Raw genomic sequence first — 22,552 nt, 5'->3', positions numbered from 1 at the left:
ATTACCGTCTCTCCGGAGGCCATAGTTTCGGTTTTCAACGAAACCTCCGAAACGAAAGTTTGACACGAAAAGAACAAAAAAACATCGGCAAAACAAAACTATGCTTTGCAAGTTTATCTGCACCGGCTACACTTAACCGTCTCAGTTCAAATACCTATAAAATTGGGCATTAAACCAAAGAAAATTTGTTAAATTGAATGCGCCACCTGTTCAGGCTGCCCGGCCGAGCCGCCGCGACCTGGACTCAGCCGCCATGTTTGTTTGGTGGTGGCGCCCCCTATAGACCGACACGCGGAGCGGCTCTGTTTACCAACACAGCCGGAAGGCCGCGCATGCGCGGTAGCTATGTGGGCAAAAGCATCCCGGCTCTCCGTGTTTTCGCCATTGCGCTCTATGGCGTGCGCTCGTTGTTGACGTTGTAGGGACGCTTGTATCTTTATTTGTGCGTCGTATTTCCTCATAACGTATGTCGTATGCTATGCCCGACTATTTGAGCTCGTTGCCCGAGCCTGAACGGTAGCGGTATCGAAACAAACTGTGCGTGGACGGCGTTGCCTACGAGGATCCGTACGCCGTAAACAAGGCCTAGGTGTTGGACTTCCGACGTAAAGTTGCTGCCACGGAAGTCGACGGCTCAGGTCGTCGTTTATTTAGTTTTCGCCAAGTCAGTTCACGGCCGACACGGTGCAGGCCTACAAGTCTCTCGAGGCCTACGATTAGATCGAGTCGGTTTCCGCACTGCCGGCGGGATCAGCAGACTGTGGGTCTGCGGAAGTGTGTGTATTCAATAATTGATTAAATACACAGAGCGTCTTCAAGTCAAGGTATGATATTTTTCATACCCTCGTGACCACAAGGCATTACAACCAGTAAAGGTTTGTCCGTTCTGCAGTCTTGGCGGTAACAGGTTACAAGTAACGGCGTTACCAGGAACGCGTTACTTTGTTCAGTAACGTAGTTCCCTACTCGCTACGTTTTTGACACAGTAACGGCTAACGTACTTATGCTACTATTTCAAGTAACGCAGTTACGTTAGTCGTTACTACTTCCCAAGCCTTAAAGAAATTGCACTTCAATTGTTTCCGTGTTTTAGGCGTCAAGCCATCTTTTTTTTTTTTTGCGTTTTTTCTCGTAAGTATTTAGGTGAAACCGTAAAAAGAGAAAGTATTTTTGTTCAGCTTCGGCTTGATATATGACCTGTATCGTCAAAACCGTAAAATGTGTTAAATCATAATTTAGAAAAGTAACGCGCTTTACTTTTTATCGGTAGCGGTAACGCGTTCCTTTTATTTTTAGATAACGTAGCTCAGTAACGCGTACCTTTTATTTGCAAGTAACAAGTGACGTATTTCGTTACTTTTTTTCGGTAACGCCTACAACTCTGCCGTTCTGTCACCGATCCCCTTCTGCTCGGTAGCGCGTGCGTAGCGAGCCTCCGACGAGCGCTTGGCCGGTGCGTTGTGCGCGAACACCGTGGGAACAAAATCCAGGTGGTCTTGATCAGACGACGGTTTCCCTGCACATAAGCAAGCCTCGCGACGGAGATTGAAATGGAAGCCGCACTTGTCTCCAAGAAAGTGTTTGCCGCACAAACGGTCGTTCGCGCAAGGCGACCATTCTTTTCGATCCACGGATATTATCCACCTTCTATGCCTTTCAGAGTCTGCCGGGAACTTGTGGAAACTCACTCCGCTGCTTTTCTTGTACATTTCGGTGCAATTAACGACAACACAGCTTCGCGACATGCTGAAATGCTATGACGCCCATGCGAAACGTGCGCGCTTTTGCCCACACCCCCCGGCTCCGGCGCGATCGCAGCGCCGCCGCAGCTCCGTGACGTCAAACCCGCGTGTCGGTGTATAGGTCGCTGGAGTCGCGAATAAGGGGGGGGGGGGGGGGAAACTGAGGCTCGGAGTTCGGCAGCCAGACGGTCGGACGTAATTGTTGCTTTCTGTCGTGCTTTTGGCCGCGTGCACACTTGACGCTCGCGAGATGCTGAATCATTCCAAACTTCTTCTAAAAGGAGTTTTTCTCGACGCCGTGGTGGCTTAGTATACCGCTCATTTTTTGTAGCGTCATGTGAGGCTTATTTTGTGCCCAGTAATGGACGCGAAATTCCAAAACTGACGTTTTGCAAGTGTTCCGAAATAGGTAGTGACGTAGAGGTTAATCTGTCGGTTTCGGTAGTCTTTAAAAGTCCAATGAACGAGGTATTTGCATTGTTATAGAGTCGGAGCATAAGGAGTTTGAGCGAATATAGGGGGCACTCCGATCGATCCAACATGGCGGAAAAGAGGGGGATAGATTTGCGGCGCCCGTAGATCGGTAGCGTATAAATTAAACAAAGCGTGCTGTTCTGTTTGTTTACGTGTGCGAGACGATCATCGCTTCAACAAAGACCTACCGTGATGCTACAAATGAAGTGTTCAAGCCAGTTGAAGGCAAGCAATCTTGCCATAGTCAAGATATGTGTGCAAGTGTTCGACGTGAGCTCTCACGCTGGTGCAGCTGTCATCAAGTTGAACCGAATGTACTTGGGTCCAAAGAAAGGTGCACATCAACAATGTTGGCGCGTTGAAACTATGACGCGTACTTTATCTAAAACTAAACTTATCGGTCTGCGGCTACAAACATTTTCGTTGACGTTGCTTAGATGAAGTAACCATTCAGGCCTCGCATTAAACGGTGTTGCGAACTCTTCGGTTGTTCTAGTTAATAGTGCTAAAAAGCGGTTGGATGGAAAGTATGACAGCTACAGCATACAAGGGACGACTGAGGTCTTTATCCTGCGTTCTATGTATGGAAACATCGGTATCCTTGGTGTTATATTGCGATCAGCTGGTCGCCGATCGTCCTGTTTTTATGCATAATGTAAACAAGCCTCGGAAGCGCCAATCTCATTTCGATGTGCTTGTGCACCCCTACAAGCCTCCTTTTGGCTCTTGTGGAAAGCTTTATTGTAATAGCAATAGTCTCATCGGCCGTTCGAGTTGTATGTACCACGGTGATATCTGCTGTGTGCGATCTGCAAAATAAACAAGTCTGTATTAAATGCCAGAAAGAGAACAAAGGTAAAGCTTTTTTAACTTTTTTTTTTCTTTATACAAAAGAGGGCAAAGCTTCTGAAACAAGAGCAACCTAAGCTGATATTTGAGTGTGCTCAAGAATGAATGGCAAAAGGTGCTTATGCTAAGTGGTAGATGTACACAGTTAATTTTCTTTTGCCTCTGCATTGTAAATTGAAAGATATGTATCAGCAGAAGGCACGTGTCCTTTTGAAAATGTATTTTATTAGGGCAAAAATAGGTTTTCATACACAACCGAAGAGTTCGCAACACCATTTAATGCGAGGCCTGAATGGTTACATCATCTAAGCAACGTCAACGAAAATGTTTGTAGCCGCAGACCGATAAATTTAGGTTTAGATAAAGTATGCGTCATAGTTTCAGCCTCAAACGCCAAACATTGTTGATATGTACCTTTCTTGATGACAACTGCACCAACGTGAGAGAGCCCACGTCGTCGAACACTTGCACCCATATCATGACTAGGGTATGGCAAGATTTCTTGCTTGAAGTGAAGATCATCTCGCTACGACTAGCTACGACCACACACCGCAGCGATGCAGGCGTCGAAGGGGTGCATCGCAGTCAGTCGCCGTCACCCGACGCTGCTCGTTTGACATTCACGGCTTTCCGCCCAGGTGCTTCGTTTGTACTTGGAACCAAGTGTTATTTTCTGTGCTTGTGTCTGTGCTCAGTGACTGGATATGGGCCTCAAGAGCAGTTCTTCAGGCTCAATAGCATTCGCCGAAGAACTTGCGAAGAAAATGCCTCCCAGGAAAAAAAGCACGAAGACACAACGCACCAGCTTGGTGGACTATGCACTGGTCGCGGAAACCAGGCCCTGCGGAGTATACACCAAATGCAAACTATCTAAAAAAATCATTTTTAGGTTCAAATTGGCTTCTTCGGACTAAACGCCTCGACACTGCCTGTTGTTATGCATTGTATATTCACCACTGTTTGTTGCGGCTTGAGACTGCCTTCCTGTAATGATGCAGAGGGTCAACTGAACCTTGAAATAAACATATTTAAGCACATCTAGACACGATGTTCCTTAAAGCCAGATGGTCAGGGAAAAGGTGTGCCATTACCTAATTTGCCAACAGCACACCAATGGTCACAATCAAAACTCACCGAGTCAATGGGCAGTTTTCCACCGCATTATCGCCGTGTAATCACCCATTTGGTCCATTAAAAACCTTGAGGCTGTAGCCACCAGCACACCCATTCTAGATCTGGAAAGCCTATGCTGTAGACGAAATTCCCATATCATCACATTTTTAGCAAACTGAATGGTTCCACCTGTTATACTTTTAGCTTTGGAAGTAAACCAGTTCACAATACCACCAGTGGCATACATCGTGCCAAGCATTAGTGCCGCGTGTGGCAGCAAAATGTCCTAACTAGGGAAGCAAACTTAATCGATCGTGTTGATTAAGGCATCTAGATACGGGAGAAATTATCAATCAATCAAAGAAGGACCCTCGAAAGGGAAGTTTTCTCGCCGAACGAACATTACTTTTTATTGGGCGTTCCGCAATGTAAGGCCGAAGACATTCACTCCGTGATCGGTACAGAAGCATTTGCTCAGTAGTCGGTCGTGCGTGATAAAAACAACAACAAAAACAAAGGTGGATTAGAAACGCGATAGATTCGCCTTTGCACGGAGTACTTAAACTTAAAATCGTGTCAACATAAAGCGACTATGGCCCGCCATGCTAGCAGCTATCTTAAATTTTACCCGTGTAGTCGTCACACCCGTGCACCAAACGAAAGCGTTGCTGCAAGCACCTCCGCCGTCAACTTTGAGTCGCTGTTGAGTCTGAAGAACTGCTCTATGAGGTCCATATCCAACCACTGAGCACATACACAAGCACAGGAAATAAAACTCGGTTCCAAGTACAAGCGAAGAATCCTGGGCGGAAAGCCCTGAATGCCAAACGATCTGCGTCGGGCGACGGCGACTGACTGCGGTTGCGCTCCTTCGACGTCTGCATCGCTGCGGCGGGTGGTCGTAGCTAGTCGTAACAGATCGTGTCAGCTCTGTTGCTCGTACCGGAACACTAGAGCCGCGTAATATTCTTGCTGCTGAAGTTTATAAGCCTACGTTCGTGGCCAACGCATTTACACAAAGCCAACGCCCAGCTAACCTATCCCCCTCTTTCTCTTTCGGCGACCGGCCGCCAGGGCGGTGACATCGTCGCTGAAACTCCTCAATCGCCTACGTCGTCTTCTTTGCCATAGGGCAGCTGACCGCTTCTACGTGCGCGAGCTCTCGCTGGAAGCGTAATCCTATTTATATAGTGCTCATCCGTGTGTACTGTAGCGAATATTTCAGGCCCAACATATCAATAGTTTATTGTTATCAACCAGGAAAACGCAATATCTCTAAACACCCCCCGACAAAGAAAGAAAACGAGAGCTCGCCGTTCGCTTTGACCAACGTTGGCTTTGACCAATAGACCGATCTCACCAACCGTCAAGAGCGTGCGTGACGCAGCCATAGTTGTACTTCACAGGAGGCAGCGGTAGTGCACGAGACGGCTCGTCTCGTGCACTACCGTGGCGTTTACCCTCGTGCGGAAAGACCACAGTTCCCGCAATTCATTGCGGCAGAGGAGGCACTGCGAAACTGGCGATGAGGTCGGTCTATTATCCCAAGCCCGGTTCACAAATCTGCGTTTCGAGCGACAGAAACGACAAAAACAACACGAACGACATGACAAAGGGGACGATTATGTTCGTATTACAGAGCGTGGCAGATAATGCAATGAGCAGCTTTGTCAAGCATTCATGTGTCACGGTTGTCCCGGTGTCATGTCGTTCGTGTCGTTTCTGTCTTTCCTGTAGCTCGGAAGGCAGATGTGTGAACCGGCCTTTACGAGCCTACTCTGATGGTACGCTTGAACGTCACGGAAAATCGGTCTCCTCGCCTTTTCGAGGTGTCGCCACGGGTACGAATACTGGCGGGGTATTAAGTGATTTGTTCGGCACACAAGCGTCACTACAGGTTATGACTCTGTCCACACTGCCTGCATCCTATTCTAATTGTAAAATAAAATATCGAAGGTGTCTTCCCGGGCACAATGTCCGCCCATATCAAAATCGAACTTGGCGGTTTCTTTTAAATGCAATATTTAGCATTATTTCGCGCATTAAGTTCCCGGAAATTAGCAGCACATTCGAGAAATTGAAGTTGAGTTTTTTTTTTTTTTCATAACTCGCGGAAATGATGACAAACGGTTTCTCCGGACATTTAGTTGCAAATTCACAAGATATATTATAATTTATGTTGCATAATTATCAAATTCGCGGCCTTTCTGTAACCATCGGTTCGAGACAGATTCTCTGTCGCTCGGTTAACAAGTGTTCATTCAACGCAGTAGCGCACTTCAACGAACCGCTGATCAATCTTGCCGTCCGCTACACCATTGTAAAATTTAATTCCGGGCTTGATTCATCGCGATATGTGTCATATGCCTTCCAACGATATGAAGTGTTTCAGAATTGAATTGTAAAAAGTTGGTTATCAGATATATTATTTTTGTTTTACAAGAAATTCTTGCCTCACTCTGAGCACCTATGCATTAGACCATAACAACGTAAAAAAGAAACGTGAATAAACAACGGCCAAGGGGAGCACAGCGTCACGCACGAAGCCCGAGAAGCCCGGGCAATTGGCGCCTCGGAGTCGCGTCCAGCCGGCGCGCCGGCAACCCGGCCGTGGCCGTGGGGCAGGCGCTGCAGGCGCCGCGACGTTGCGGCCACTGCGCGCCTCCGTCAGTGAAGGCACACGGCACATGGCGAATTCTGCGAATCCCGATGAGCCAGTAGATTTATTGGAGTAAGACACATGGCAGCGTCTCACAGGCGTCCATTCTAGATGCCACCTGTCTCTATGCGACGCTCTAATTGGCCCACTGAGTCGTAGCTTCCACAGTTTGCTAAGTGTGCCCATAGGCAACCAGCAATGCAGCTTGGAAGTTGGCACGACACGTTGCGCCATCTAGCGACTGAAAAAGAAAACAACTTGGATAGTCCAGGACGGCCTGGGTCGCGAGGACTGTGGGCGGGCGCATTTAGAAACCACGTGTGAACGTGGCATTTTGGATCGGCGTGAGCCTTTTTGGAACTGTTTTTTCATAAAATTAAGTCTCAACTTCACGTCTCTATGACCTTTCCGGGTTCCTGTGACATCTCCCCTAAGCCTAGAGTTTTCCCCAAAAATAAACGCCGCTACTGCTGCGTGAAAGACTGCCACGGTCGTGCAGGTGACCCAAGCGTCAGACTTTACCGCTTGCCTTTAAGACCTTGGGAAGCGACACGGCGACAAAGTGGATTACTGGAGTGCGATGCATCAAGTAAGTGAATTTTTCATTAATTGTTGAAGTGAACGAAAATAGATGTGCAGGCTTGGAAAGTGGTCTGACAGACTCCTTTTGCAAAATAACGTATTTATACTAGTTTTTTTACGAGTCTCTGAGACAACCATTTAGAGAAATACAGTAGGAAAAATTGGGCCGATTGTTGCTTCGCTTTGACGTCGAGAATCAGGCGATCAGGTCTTCAAGCGAGATGCCCTTCGACCTGTTCCCGGCACTCGTAGTTGTAGGCGTGCATTTGGTTGCGACCGCGCGCGCCGTTCGGCACGCGCGGTTGCAACCAAAACCTTTTAAGCATGCAAGTTTTTAAATAGTGGATTTTCGTAGAACAAATTTTTGTTTGTTTCGGCTACCAAATGTAATGCTGAGTCTGGTAACAAATGTGACGGCGTGCGGAAAACAGGATGCTCACTTTTTTTCTGGGAAAAGCTCATGCGAAGCGTAAATATCCTTCTCATATCCTGTCGCCAGACTTGTGCACTGTTTTCTAGCACGGAGAGTTTGGTTCTAATTACCCACATTTTATTCTAGTGTCGTGGGGGCGCCGGGAGAAGAAGAGGACGGTCGAGCGAGGCGCGAGCGGGGGCCAGCTGGCGAGGAAAGAGGAAGAGCGTGCTGCACGAGGCTGGGGCCGGGCAGGAACGATAGAGCCGTTCTGGCTGGTCCGGCCCATGTCGGTCCCAGGAGCGTTCCACCAGCGAGCTTCGGATCAGGACCGGCGGAAACGGCGAGCCTGGCCTTATCGGCCTAGTCCATGACGGTCCAGGAGTGGTTCCGCAGCGAAACTCTAGCTGTGATAGCCCGGAACAGCTAGCGTACGCAGTGCGTGGGAAGGACGATCCGCAGGCGTGGACACGGACTCCGACTGCCAGCTATGAACGACGGGCGACAACTAGGGTCGGCGGGTCCGGACTGCCGGCTCTCGAAGACGGGCAACCGGGAAGTACAGTAAACCTATTCGCTGCCTTCTCGTTGCGTTGTGTCACTTCCTGGGAGACGAGCGAATCACAGACCGATCGGGCGGCGATTATTATAGAGCGACGCCGCAAGCGCACGAAGACAGTTCAAACACGTGTCCAAATGACAGCTTCAGATTATGCTCTCAACACTTGGACCTATCAAGGCTCCCGATGGTCTTAAAAAACCGCATAAAATAAAAAGGGACATGGCGCGCACGTGCACACGGGGACTGCTGAAATCGGGTTCGCCGCCGCTCGCCACGGCCCGACGGGCAGACTAGCCACTGGCCGAGAGACCCCTCCGCTTGTGGCGCCGAATGCAGCACTCTCGTGGCGCCGCCTGGCCATTGCCGGCTGGCTGTCCTGCACTTGCGCCATCTTGCCCCAAACAACACTTAAAAGCATGATATCGCACAATGTGAAAGACCTCACTCGAAGCTTCGATCGATCATGACACCGCCTTTGTCGCACTTCCTGAGTGATGACTCATTGCGAAAGGTACGTTGAGGTGCGCGGAGAAATGAAATTCCGGGTGCTGATGAGGATCATGCGAGTCATTTAATTTTATTGCAGCTGTGCGAACGTTATAGTTGACGCAATCATAAAATTCTGTGCCCACTGACACCAACTTGACAACAGGAACCGAAATACACACGAACCTTTCTATGCCACAGAGAGAGGAGCGCTAGCCGTTTGGAGCGCTTCCCCAACTCCGACGTTACCGCGCCGCCTCGAGGCGCCGTCAGTCCGTTGGCGTCTCGCAGTCTGCCGTGAAGCGAAGAGCGAACGCCGAGGAGAGACGAAAGCGACCCCCCCCCCCCCCTTCCTCATACCCCCTCTGCCCTCTACAGCTGGTTGAGACATTGCGGAGGGCGCTGGCAAGGAGGAGCCTGCAAGACCAAGCACCCCCCCCCCCCTCCTCCGCCCTCCACAGGAACCGGCGCGTTCACGTGGCGAAGGAGCAGGCGAGCGACACCCAAACCAACTCTGAAGGCCCGAACCCCACGCAGTACTTGCGAAGCGAGAGTCTCCTCGCCCACTAAGACGGCCAGGGGGCTCACGTGACCAACCCAGCTAAGAATATACCAGCGCTCACCGCGACTCATCCTGGCCATGGTCCTCAGGCTCACGCCATCACGCAGACTAATGCGATCACCGGACTCATGTCCACCCAAAGACTCACGTCTTGATTCAGGCTCATGCTCATGAGCCTCGAAACTCACAATCACACTCAAGAGACCTCAAAACTCACACTCATGAGTACTTCACTTAGCGCTCAAGCTCACACTCACACTCAAGAGTTTTAAGAACTAACAATCACACTCACGGTCAAACTCACGTTCATGAGTTCGCAGGGCTCACACTCGCACTCACACTCATTAGTTCTCAGAACTCGCGATCACACTCGCGATCAGACTCACGCTCATCAGTTCTCAGGACTCACGCTCACACTCACACTCATAAGTTCACGTACCTCACGATCACACTCACACTCACAATCACAATTTTTCGCGACTCGCGGCCTCACTCACGATCACCTCAAATCTGATGGTGAGCGTGAGTGATCGTGAGTGATCGCACTCATGAGTGAGAATGCCGAGGTATGCTGAAGAAGAGGCGTCTTTGTCGCGGTGCATTTCAAGCATACCAACTAGGATTTTCTTCCACTTTCTCCTTCGTGAAATTCGTTCATGTATCACGGAGGCCGCATTGTCGACACAGCCAAGAGTATTCCCTCATAGTGATGATATTCAAATGCATGCTCAAAGATCGAATACGAGAACTGCATGGACAGTCGGCATAAGGGTTCGAGACAATCAGTTTCTCGACGAGCATTCGGTTAGCAGCTCGTGTCGAACCGCTGCAGTGGCTGGGTTTACATGAATGCGCTCATAGCGCATCGAATCAAACAAGGACTAATCACACGCACTCTGTCTTCCTACTTCTTCCTCGTCTTCTTATCTACTAGAAATCAAAATAGTTTCATCTCGATTCGATAAGCTGCGGTCGCGTCCATGTAAACGCAGCCAGAGCTCAGCACCTGCCACGAGCTTCGCCAACGTCAGTACGGGAACGTGAAACACATGCGACCGAAAATCGTGTCACATCGCACTGCCACGCTGCATAACTATGAAACCACGAAGGACAGTAACTGCTGTCATGGTGACGCCGCTCAGCGGTGCGAAGCTACGCGATTTTTGTTCACATGTGTTTCACGTGACACGCATTGGCGGCATATAATGGGCACCACATCAGATGACTGCGAAGGGGAAGAAGAAGAAAACAAGAAAACAGGGTCCGCAGGAGATCGGCTCCTGCTTTAATTCCAACTTATTCAGTGCTAATTAATCAATATTGTTCTAAAACTGGTACCCAAGTTCGGGCGAAGGTGTGGGTTTTTGGCGGACACCAAAATTTTTCTAAGTGGTACGTGACATTTCCAAGGTACGTGGACTTTGTTCTCGGGATGGCGGGAATCCCCGCTAAGCATAACATAGGCCGAGCACAAGTACGGCCGTTGGCGGCGACCCGCCGGCCGCTAGGCCTAACCCGGCGGTGATCATGTTCAAGATGATGGACGAGACAACGACGGCCACGTCAACAGGAGAGGCTGTAGCTCCATCGCTACGAGTCGGCAACGTCGACGGGCGCACGTTCATCGAGGTTCCCGGGGAGCGTATCGAACCGGAAGAGGTCGAGGGATGGAAGGTCTCCGGCAAGCGAATCAAGGAGATCACGAACGGCACGGAAAGCGGTGAGTTCGCTGCAACCAACCGGTCGTCCAGGCCCAGAACTAGGGCCAAATACGCCAAGAAAGTCACATCGGCAATCACGAAAGGGGCACGGATGCCAGTAAGCATGCCGAAGGAGGATATCAAGATAGTGGTCAGGCCACGTGGCGGCCTCAATATAGCGAAGATGGGAGGCCCGGCTGCCATGGCGGCGGTCACAAGGGCGGCGAAGGTTACAAGGGAGGAAGCTGGCGAGGATACCGTCGGTATAAATACGTAGCAGAACATTATAGTGATTAGCACCTCAGACGAGCGGCGAGCTACGAGATACGCTAAAATGACGTCCATTAGCGAGGGAGGCAAGACGTATGATGTCGGCGCCTATAGAACGGCACGTGACGGAACAGTCAAGGGAGTCATTCGAGGCATAAACATAGAAGAGACGGCGGAGGATATCACGGAAAACATAGTGAATACGAACAACCCCAGGGCAGTGGAGGCGCATAGAATCGGAAAGACGACCGCGGTCGTAGTGCTCTTCGCGGGGCAGAAGGTACCGCATTACATCAAGTACGGCATAGTTTTGATCTAGTGTGGATTATATCGCAAGCATTTCGATGTTTGCAAGACGTGCGGTAAACTGGGACATAGACGAGACGTGTGCCCGAATCCCGGAAACAAGTCCTGCTTCGGCTGCGGCAAGGCGAACCCGGAGGAAGGGCACGAGCTGAAATGTCAACCGCAATGCAAGCTATGCGGGGGCCCACATCCAACAGGGGAGAGGGGCTGTAACAACAAATACAAGATGCCATACATAGTTAAGCGACGCCAATGGGAGCGCAAAGCGGAGGCCGCGGAGCAGCAAGTGGTAGCCGCAGACTTTCCACCGTTTAGGTCGCGCTCCATCGAGAATCCGCGCAGCGTATCGAGACGACGAGCCGACAGTCGGAGAAGGGAAGTCAGTAAGGAAGGCAGAAGCATCAGTCGCCACCGCGACCTAGCGCGGCCGAGTGAGAGAACTTCCTGGGCAGACGCTGTCAAGACAACTAGGTCCGAGAGCAAGCAACCAAGTGTGAATAGTTATTACGAGAAGAAGAGGCAGGAGGACCTGACAGCGATGAAATCCCTCAAGGACGAAAACGACAAGCTCAAGCGCAGAGTCTCGGAGCAGGATGATATAATCAAGGAAATCAATGCGAAGCTGGCAATCTTGATTGGGGAGTGACAGCAACAGGCACCAGAACCAGTACCAGAAAAGACGACGGAGACCATAGTCGAGGACGAATCAGAGACCGAAGTGGACCCCAGAGCCGATAAGCCAACGGAACCAGCCCCCAAGAGGAGGGCCATAGAAAGCATCAGGTATCGATTGATCATGGATAAGCTCAAGAGACACGATGAAAGATTGGACAGAATGGAGGAAATCTGCAAGGAGACTAGCGAGCGCCTCACATCGCTCGAGAAGAACATGCAGAGTATGTTGGCGCAACTACAGGTACAGCTACAATCACAAATGCAAGCGCAGATACAGAGCATGGAAATCGGCATCATTACCAAACTCCAACAATCATGGACGGGACAGGGCGTGCAGCAACAACCACTCCGCCAGTAAAAGACCTCGTAGTCTGGCACTGGAACTGTAACGGTTTTGCACACGAGAAAGCGGTACTACAACAGCACTTGCAGAGTGTAGATAGGAAACCAGATGTGATCATGGTACAGGAATCTAATGCCGCGGAGACACCCAAGCTCGCGGGATACCGATCGCACAACAGGCCTCCGGATACCTGCGAAACGCCCAAGGGGAAGGGTAGGGGAGTCTGTATCTTCGTACGAAAGGGTATCACATTCGTAGAGCACGAAATAGTAGAAAAGAGCACCATAGAACACTGCACGGTGGAGGTTATCACGGGAAGGAAGAGAAAAGAGAGCACCTTCTTAGTTAATGCGTACAGCAAGCCAGCTAACACGCAACAGAAATTCAAAGCACTGTTTCATAAAGCATGTGAAGAAGAAGAGCGGCCGATCAGAGTGGACGCGTCGCGTCGAGCTCCAGCTTTTTGGCCCCTTTTTGACCTTTTCTTTGGTTTCTTCGAGCTTTTTCTTGCTACCGGTCTTTTCGGCACGGTGAGCGTACCCTGTGGACCCTTTTGTGCACGATGTAGGCGTGGTTTTGGACTGTTTCGCCAAAACCTTCTTCCTGCACGGTGCGGGAGGGAGCTAAGCCTACTTCCCACCGGGAAAGCGTCGGCGGCGTTCGTGCGCCCCCTTCCACCGGGTGCCTATGGATACAGCTCCCATGAGTGGTACTGCGAGCTCTGAGATCACCAAGAGCCAGCCTACCGATGAAGGATGGACGACGATCGTCCGCGGTAATATTAACCGCACCGTGAAAGAATCCATGGCGGCCCGGGCTGCGAAGAACGAAGCCTCCGTACCGAAGAAGCAGGATGGCGACGCTGCCTCGGCTCCTGCCATCAAGAAGCGGTCCACCCCAGCCAAGAGACGGAAGGGTAAGAGGACGATCCCTCTTCCTCCTCTTCCTATGGGGTTCAAAGTCACGTTCCGACCCCGGGTACTCGACTTTTCCCAAGTTTCTGCAGCCGACGTCCTGTCAGCCGTTGTCTCGCAGCTCGGCCTGTCGCCGCGCGAAGTCTGCTCTCTCGACAAGTTTCGCATCAACCCGCGCAGTAACACGATCACGGTCAGCACGCCGGACGAGGACAGGCAGCTAGCCTACCTGCAAATTCGGTCACTGGTGATCGGTGGTAAGACGCACGAGGTCACGACTCACATGGCCACTCCAAACGACTCGACGCGAATAGTCGTACCGAAGGCCCTCTCCTTCGAAGGAACCGAGGATGCAAAAGACATCCTGCTCGACTGCATAGAGCAGAACCCGCACTGGCAGGTACTCGCAGCACGACGGATGGGCAAGTCACGAGCGCTACTGGTTACCATACGAGGCAAGAGAATCCCGACATACCTCTACTTCAATGGGTTCACTCTCTCCTGTTTCCCGTACAGAGATAGAATCGAGGCGTGCGTCAACTGTAGACGAACTGGTCACCGGGCCGACGTGTGTCCCATGCCACCCCAGAGCAGATGCCACCGCTGCGGAGCCCAACACCCGTCGCAAAACGAAGATGGCTCGCACTACGAGTGCCAGCCCCTGTGCGCCATCTGCGGGGGCAGGCACATCACGGCCTCCAAAGAATGCTCTCATCGCTATGTTCGCCGCCCTGAGGGTCGCGGACCAGCGCCGACGGAGCCTGACAAGCAACGACGGCGGTCCCGCAGGTCCCGCTCGCGAAACAGCAATGGCGGACAGCGAGATTACCGAGCACGCAGCCGCTCGGTCTCTTTCCCTCCCCTGGAGGGCAGAGGCCGAAGCGCTTCCAGGAATCGAAGTGTCTCGAAGAATCGCAAGCCCAAGGAAGACAGGGCGGCGTGGGCATCTGCATCTGCGGCTGGTGCTGCAGATGCAGCACCTGCCGCATCGGTCTCGGTCGCAAGAGGGGAAACCTACAGCTCCATATTCGCAACGCCGAGCACATGCCTGATGTTCTCGCCTTCCAAGAATCGCACGATGGCGTCCATTTGTCGGGTCACGTTCGCTTCGAGGTCCCCGTCGAGGCAGCAGTGAGAGGGCCGCGCGCATCGAAACCTGTTCATACTTTCGTCCGAAGAGGCATACCCACGATACAACACGAACCCGTAGTTGACAACGTGCCGCACATTCTGCTCGAACTTCTGCCCAGGCGCAAAGAGCAGCGCCGCGTCTTTGTACTCAACGTTTACAGCCCCCCGAGGGATCAATCGAAGGCTGTGGCTAGAATCCTCGCAGAAGTTCTCCGCGTCGCCAAAGACACCCCCCTGCTCGTCGTGGGCGACTTTAATGCCAACCACGCTGAATGGGGGCACCTACACACTCTTCCTAAGGCCGTGTCCCTCCAGGAGTGTGTAGACGAGCACGACTACACTATCTTAAATGATTTCCGCTATCCAACCCGCATTGGGAACAGCGTCTCTAAAAATACGTGGCCGGCCTCTCCATGACGAGAATGATTGGTGAAGTGTCGTGGACGAACACCGGGGTTTCCCTTGGCAGCGACCACTATGTGCTCGAGATGCTCATGCCGGTTGAGGGAATCTCGGCCCCCGCAAAACGCAAAGTCCTGGTCACGGATTGGGGCGCTTTTCGCCGCAACAGGGATGCGTCGGCTCCGACCACCATTGAAGACCTCTGCGGTTGGACCGACGATCTCCTATCCAGCGCGGAGTTGGTGACCGTCGAGAGCGACGCCTCTTCGACCTCGGGAGTCAGCAACTCCAAACTCGAGCACATGTGGCAAGCTCACCGCAGTCTCCAGGCCAGGTGGCAAGCACAGGCGAGACGGAACGGAAAGCTCCGCAAGCGCATAGCTCGGCTGGAAAGAGACATCGAGATTTATGCGGACCAGCTAGATCGGCAGCAATGGGGACAGGTGTGTGACAGTCTCAACGGTAACCTCCATCGCAAAGACACTTGGTCGCTGCTAAGACATTTGATGGATCCCACGACCACCAAAACGACGCAGCGGACCGACCTCTCCAAGGTCCTTCACTCACACGGGGGCAGTACGGCGGACCTCATGGAGGAACTCCGTAACACCTACATTCCTGCTTCCACAGAGCACGAAGAGGCCTTCCTCTCGTACACCGGGTCACCAAACCCCGAGCTCGACGATGACATGATCGAGGCCGAGGTTCGGAGCGCGATGGAACAACTACGCGCGAGATCGGTGCCGGGCTCCGACGGGATTACGAACGAGATGCTCCGGAACTTGGACGACCGTTTGGTGACGGCACTAACGGCCCTCTTCAACGAGGTGTGGCGAACGGGATCGGTGCCCCCTACCTGGAAGCACGCCGTCGTCGCTTTCATTCCGAAACCCGGAAAAGAGCTTTCGGTCTCCAGTCTCAGGCCGATTTCTCTTACGTCTTGCCTGGGCAAGTTGCTCGAGCACGTCATTCTCGACAGACTCCAAGCCTACGTGGAAGACTGCGACCTTCTACCGCACACCATGTTCGGCTTCCGAGCTCACTTCTCCACCCAAGACGTGTTCCTGCAACTCTCACAGGACATCGTCGAGAAGAAGAGGGGACTGCAAGCCTTGCTGGCCCTCGACCTCCAGAAAGCGTTTGACAACGTGAAGCACGAAGCCATTCTCAGTCGGATTTCTCGCCTGCATCTCGGGCTCCGCACCTCTGCGTACTTGAAGTCCTTTCTCACGGGACGCACTGCAGAGATTCGCCTGGAAGAGGATGTCTCGCCGACCTTTCGAGCCTGCATTGGACGAGGTACTCCCCAAGGGGCAGTACTCTCACCCCTCTTGTTTAACTTCGCAATGATGGATCTGCCAGAAAAGCTGACCGTTATCCCCGGCCTACGTCATTCGCTTTACGCGGATGACGTTACCCTTTGGACTGAGGGTCACGTATTACACGTGCCAAGCGCGCTCCAGACGGCCGCTGATGTCGTAGTAGACTATGCCAGATCCGTCGGCCTCGAGTGCTCCCATGCCAAGTCGGAACTCCTTGTGAAGAGGGGCTACCACGAGCGCATTTTCCAGGACGATGTTCAAGTTCTGGTCAACGGCAATCACATCTCTGAAAGCGACTCGGTCAGAGTTCTCGGCATGCACCTCAGAAAAGATCTGTCAAATGCAGACGCCGTTCTTCGAATTGGCAAGACGGCCAAGAGCACGGCTCGTCTCATTAGACTCATCGCCAACAAGCGAGGCGGGGTCAAGGAGGGCGACGTTTGCCGCATAGTGCACGCGTTTGTCGTCAGCCGCGTCCTCTACACGGTACCCTACATGCGACTCACGACAACCGACAAGAAGAAGCTCGATCCTATCATAAGACAAGTGTACAAGTTGGCCCTCGGGCTCCCCATGGCCACGTCTACGGACCGCCTCATGCAACTTGAAATACACAACATGGTGTCCGAACTCGTCCAGGCGCACCGGAGCTCTCATATCGTGCGTCTCTCCAAGACGCCTACCGGGCGCGCCGTCCTGGAAAGGCTGGGGATCGAGCCGGAACCTTTGCAAGAGGCCCCGGTCGACGTTCCGAAGACGGTTAGGAAAGCGTTGGAAGTCCGCCCGGTACCGCGGAATATGCACCCTCAACATCACGAGGAGCGGAGAAAGGCGCGAGCTGACGCCCTCAACAAGCAGCATCGTACCAACTCTGGCGTCCTTCACGTGGACGCTGCACCGTATCCGGGCGGCGCCTCTCGTAACGCCTGTTTCGCGATCGCCGTGGTAAACAGCGACGGATCCACGGTCGCCCAGGCCTCCGTGACCACCAAAGCCACTGCAGTGGCGGAAGAGGCGGCCGTTGCACTGGCCCTGGTCCCCGCGGGCCCCCTCTCAACGACGATCACCAGCGACTCCAAGACGGCAGTCCGCAATTTCGCCAGAGGCAGGGTGTGCGCGGTAACGGAACGCATCCTTCGATCCTTCAAGCCCGGCTCCGACCGCACCAGACACCGTCTGGTGTAGGTCCCCGCTCACTCGACCCACGAGGGGAACAAAACGGCACACGCAACGGCAACTCGAGCAACTTCCCTCCGAATGCCGGCCGGCACGCTGCCAAGCTCCCTTAGCGGCGTCGACGAAACGGCGTCCCACCACCTTTCGATGTCCAAGGACTGCCTGACGGTGTTCCAAGAGATCTTGCAACACTACCGCCTAGAACGCAGACTGTATCCACCACCCGACAAAAGCCTCACCAAGTTCCAGGCCCTGAGGTGGAGACAGCTGCAGACAAATACCCTCCCCTGCCCGGCCTTTCTGCCGCATATCTATCCCACCGTCTTCGACGGGAGGTGCGCTCGCTGCCCGCCACCAGACCCCGCCGACGGGGGGACTGGCCCGACCAAGGCCACCATCGCACACTTGTTTTGGGAATGTCCCTTCGACCCTCCCTCACCTAGTCTACGGGACTTCGTCGCTCACCTTCGAGAAGGAGAAGAGGACCCGCTGGATCCCCCTTGGGCTGTGCTTCTCCGAAGCTCGGACCCACACATCCAAGCCGAAGTCGTCTCCCGAACGGACAAGATAGCGACGGAAGTCACGAAGACCTTACAAAAAGCGAACGAGCACCCGACGTTTGACTTGGCGTGAACATCGGTGCATGTACATACATCCCTTCCAGAACAGAGAAAAGCCACCTCGCATGCATTCCTTTCTAGTTCGGGAACAGAATTTTTTTTCTTTTTGAGAAGCCGCGGTAGGTAAACCTCTCTCCTGCGGCTTCTTGATGTGGTGTTCTATTAAAGTTGTTTCTCTCTCTCTCATAAAGCATGTAGGGTAGCGGGAGGAAACATGCTGATGGTATGCGGCGACTTTAACGCAGCGAACCAAGTGTGGGGGTACCGCAAGACAACGGCCAAGGGAAGAGACTTATTGCAGGACGCGCTGGACGCAGGGTTGAGTCTCGTCACAGATCCCGAACAACCCACTCGAACGGGAACATCGGTTGCCCGGGACACCACCCCGGACCTCACCTTCGTCAAAGTGGCGGGGAGGAAGAGAGAGGTGACTTGGAACTACACGGGCTATGACCTAGGAAGTGATCACTACATACTAGAAGTACTCATCCCGCTGGAGGGGAAAGGTGGCAACACTGAGAAGAGAAAGCACCGGGTCACGGATTGGGACGCCTTCAGGACGGCACTCACTAGCTGGCAATCAGAAATCACGGATATCGATCAATGGACAGATAACGTTAATAGGACGATGGAGGGAGCCACGAAGGAGATAGAAACGGACGAGAGTATAGACAGAGTGGACAGCAGGTTAGCTCACCTACTGGAAGCTAAGCAGTCAATCAAAGCAAGATGGAAGGGTCAGCGCACAAACAGAAAACTACGGAAGAAGATCGCGGAACTCAATCAGTGTATAGAAGGCCATTGCAGGTTACTCTGCGAGCAGCAGTGGACCGAGGTATGCAACGAGGCGGACGGTCAAATGAACAAGAGCAGGACCTGGAGCATGCTCAGACATCTCCTCGACGAGACCAAGACTAAGGGGTATCAGCACGACAACCTTGCGAGGATCCTACACAAGGCCATTAGCAAGGAAGGGGAAGTCGAGATCAAGAGGCGTCTGGACGAGAAGTATCTACCGTCCACTCCTACAACGGAACACCTGGTGTACCAGGGTACCGACAACGCGACCTTGGACAAGGACATTGCAACGTGGGAAGTCAGAGCAGCCATGCAAAAACTCAACAGCAGATCGGCAGCCGGTCCTGACCGAGTTACTAACAAGGCGATCAAGAACCTCAGCGAGGCGGCTATCAAGAATATCACGAAGTACTACAACAAGTGTTGGCGAGAAGGGAAACTAACAAAGCAGTGGAAGACGGCCAAAACGATCCTCATCCCCAAGCCGGGCAAGCAACCCAGTGTAGAGAACCTCAGGCCGATCTCACTTACGTCGTGCGTCGGGAAACTACTCGAGCACGTACTGCTGGACAGATGGCAACGATATCTGAAGGAGTCGGGCCTCTACCCGGACTCCATCATCGGATTCCGGAATAAGCTGGGGATACAAGACGCAATGATTCTCCTGAAGAATGAAATCATAGACGTACCACTTAGCATAGGTGACAACAGGGCCATCCTGGGGCTGGACCTACAGAGCGCCTTCGATAAGGTGAGCCACTCTGCCATCCTTGCCCACGTCTCATAACTTAACATGGGTAGGCGATCCTACGATTATATCAGGGACTTTCTAACTGGACAAACCACAAGAATCTGTGCGGGGGACTTACAACTAGACGAGAAAGATTTAGGCAGCGTCGGAACTCCACAGGGGACGGTAATCTCCCCACTGCTCTTCAATCTTGTCATGATAGGGGTGGCTAACCGATTACAGGAAGTTAGGGACGTCAGACACACCATTTACGCTGACGATATCACATTATGGGTCAAAGGAGGCAGCGATGGTCACATAGAAAACCAATTGCAGGAAGCGGTCGAGGCCATAGAGGAACACCTAGAAGGGTCCGGGCTCGTTTGCTCCCCGACAAAATCAGAACTGCTAGTGTTACCACCTAAAAGGGCAGGCAGCAGAAGAAAGGACGCGCCGATCACGGTAGAGAGACCTAAGATCACGGTCAAGACGGCGGGCGGGCGGATAATCCCGGAGGTAGACAAGATCAGGGTGCTCGGTTTGCTACTCGAGCGGAACAGAGTAAATGGAGAAACAATCACTAAGCTCAACACCAAGGTCATGTCTGCTACGAAGCTCTTACGGTGGATCTCCAATAGGAAAGATGGCATGAAGGAAGAAAGTTTAATCACGTTAGTGCAGTCCTTTGCGATCAGCCACATTGCGTACGTGGCTGCCTTCCACAAATGGACTACAGGGGAACGAAACAAAATAGACGCCCTCATCCGCAAGGTATACAAGATTGCACTGGGACTCCCAGGCAACGTGAGCACACAGAAACTCATGGAGCTAAGGGTAAACAACACTTTGGAGGAGATTGCAGAAGCTCAACGGTCGGCGCACCTGGAGCGCCTCTCCGGCACGAAGACGGGGAGGAAGATCCTACAGGACCTTGACATAAATCCTAATGGCAGCGGCTCGGCGGCTTCCGAACCCGTTCCGAGCAGCTTAATGAGCGGAATCAGTGTATGTCCAATACCGCGGAACATGAACCCCACGCACAACGCGGAAAGGAGAGCAGCGAGGGCGGGTGCTCTCGTGGATAGGCACGCGGAAGACGAGGGAGCCGTCTACGTAGATGCGGCTGAATATCAAGACCGCGTCGAGGCGTACACAGCAGTAGTGGTGAGCGCCTCGACGGGAGCAGTCAAAACGGCGGCCAGCACCCGCACCAGAGACACGCATCAAGCAGAGGAGGTGGCCATTGCCTTGGCCATCGCCAACCCCGGCTGCAAGACGGTGCTAAGTGACTCAAGGACGGCGGTGTTGAGTTACGCTAAGGGCAGAGTATGCAGTGCGGCAGCCCGCATTTTGCGGGCAGCCGAAGAAGCAGGGCGACAAGGGGCGGTGGTGATGAAGTGGTTCCCGGCCCACATGGGCAGTGATGTGTCGTGGCGGGGCAACACCAGCCACAACGAGACGGCCAACGCCGTGGCGCGAGGACTCACCAACCGCGCGACGGCAAACGTGGCCCTCTCGGAGGGCGGTGCGTGGTATAGTTCCAAGGACCGGATGACTACGTACAACGAGATTGTGAAGTGGTATAGGTTAAATAGAAGAACTATGCCTCCCCCTCACTCTGGACTCAAGCCGGGGGAGGCTGTAGTCTTTAGGCAACTACAAACAGGGTCCTTACTAACACCAGTGTTAGCTAAGTACATATACCCGGGACTTTACGCGGACGATACGTGTAGACTGTGCATGAAGGCTAGGGCCACCGCGGTGCACGTACTCTGGGACTGTGAAAAGAACCCGAAAGAGGCAACCGAGAAGACAACGATTCCCCCTCAGTTTGAGGCTGCGGCGAGGAGCTGTGACTTAGAGACTCAACGTAGGGCCGTCCAGCAGATCTCGGCCGCCCTGGAGAGGCAACGGGCAGATGATAGTAGGGGGGGTCAGGGAAGGCCCGAGAAACGGGCGGCTCTCCCTCCCGATCCCGGTTAGTTAAGGGGAATGCTCGGGGCCAGGGAGTAGAAGGCGCGAGATAGACGTGGGGGCCGCGTCGCGTTGTACCACCCCCTGCGCGGGGCGAGGTACCACCGACTGCTGGCATCCAAATAAAGTTTTTCCTCCTCCTCCTCCTCAGATGACTGCGAGTTGAGAGGATTAGCTCTGCTCGGTTTTGTGTAAATTTTTTTCTTCGTGGAACGAAAAGAACAATAATGCGTGCATGGCAAGTTTTGAATCTTAAAACATATGTATCAGCGGTACCTATACTGAAAGAGCAAATATTGGTACACCACCCCTTTAGAATAAATTCGCAGCTGTCAGTCAGTGCTTGTCCTATCTACCAGCTGGTACTACATCAGTGCAGGTTTACATTCTGGTAGTTTTAATGAGCTCAATCGCGGAAGTTGAAGCTTCGGCGAGTTATATCGCACGACCATGCTTGAGAATTAAAACAACGCAAAGAACAAGGGAGCAAATGAAGAAAGGCGCATACAAAACGCTGACTCCAACTAAATTATATTGATCGCGAGAGCGCCATATATGTTAGCGCAGTCAAGAACAAAATGAGAAAAGATGGAAGAGAGGATCAGCCTACGAAAACCCCTTTAAAAACATAACGCGCACAAAAAAGGCAAGTCATACAAGGAAATCAATCTCTTTTCTTGATATGGAAATAGACTACTTGCATAAATCTGTCACCGCGTACATTTCATTCTGCGAACCTGTGGGTCTGCA

The 22,552-nt window shown here is 52.5% G+C and overlaps 1 protein-coding gene and 1 pseudogene across 1 annotated transcript; both read left to right on the top strand.

Moving 5' to 3' along the window:
* The first annotated feature begins 10,977 nt into the window (after positions 1–10,977).
* LOC121838436 lies at positions 10,978–12,750 on the top strand (annotated as a pseudogene).
* A 2,452-nt stretch (positions 12,751–15,202) lies between these two features.
* Positions 15,203–21,811, top strand: LOC121048204. The gene is given in 3 exon segments (XM_042294708.1): positions 15,203–15,886; positions 16,646–17,539; positions 18,602–21,811. Coding segments are annotated over 3 exon segments (4,788 nt in total).
* The last annotated feature ends 741 nt before the right edge of the window (positions 21,812–22,552 follow it).

Source organism: Ixodes scapularis, unplaced genomic scaffold (assembly GCF_016920785.2).
Source record: "Ixodes scapularis isolate PalLabHiFi unplaced genomic scaffold, ASM1692078v2 PGA_scaffold6__148_contigs__length_123643588, whole genome shotgun sequence".
Taxonomy (NCBI): domain Eukaryota; kingdom Metazoa; phylum Arthropoda; class Arachnida; order Ixodida; family Ixodidae; genus Ixodes; species Ixodes scapularis.
Note: the sequence above shows the minus strand (reverse complement) of the source record. Positions and strands in the feature narration are given on the sequence as shown.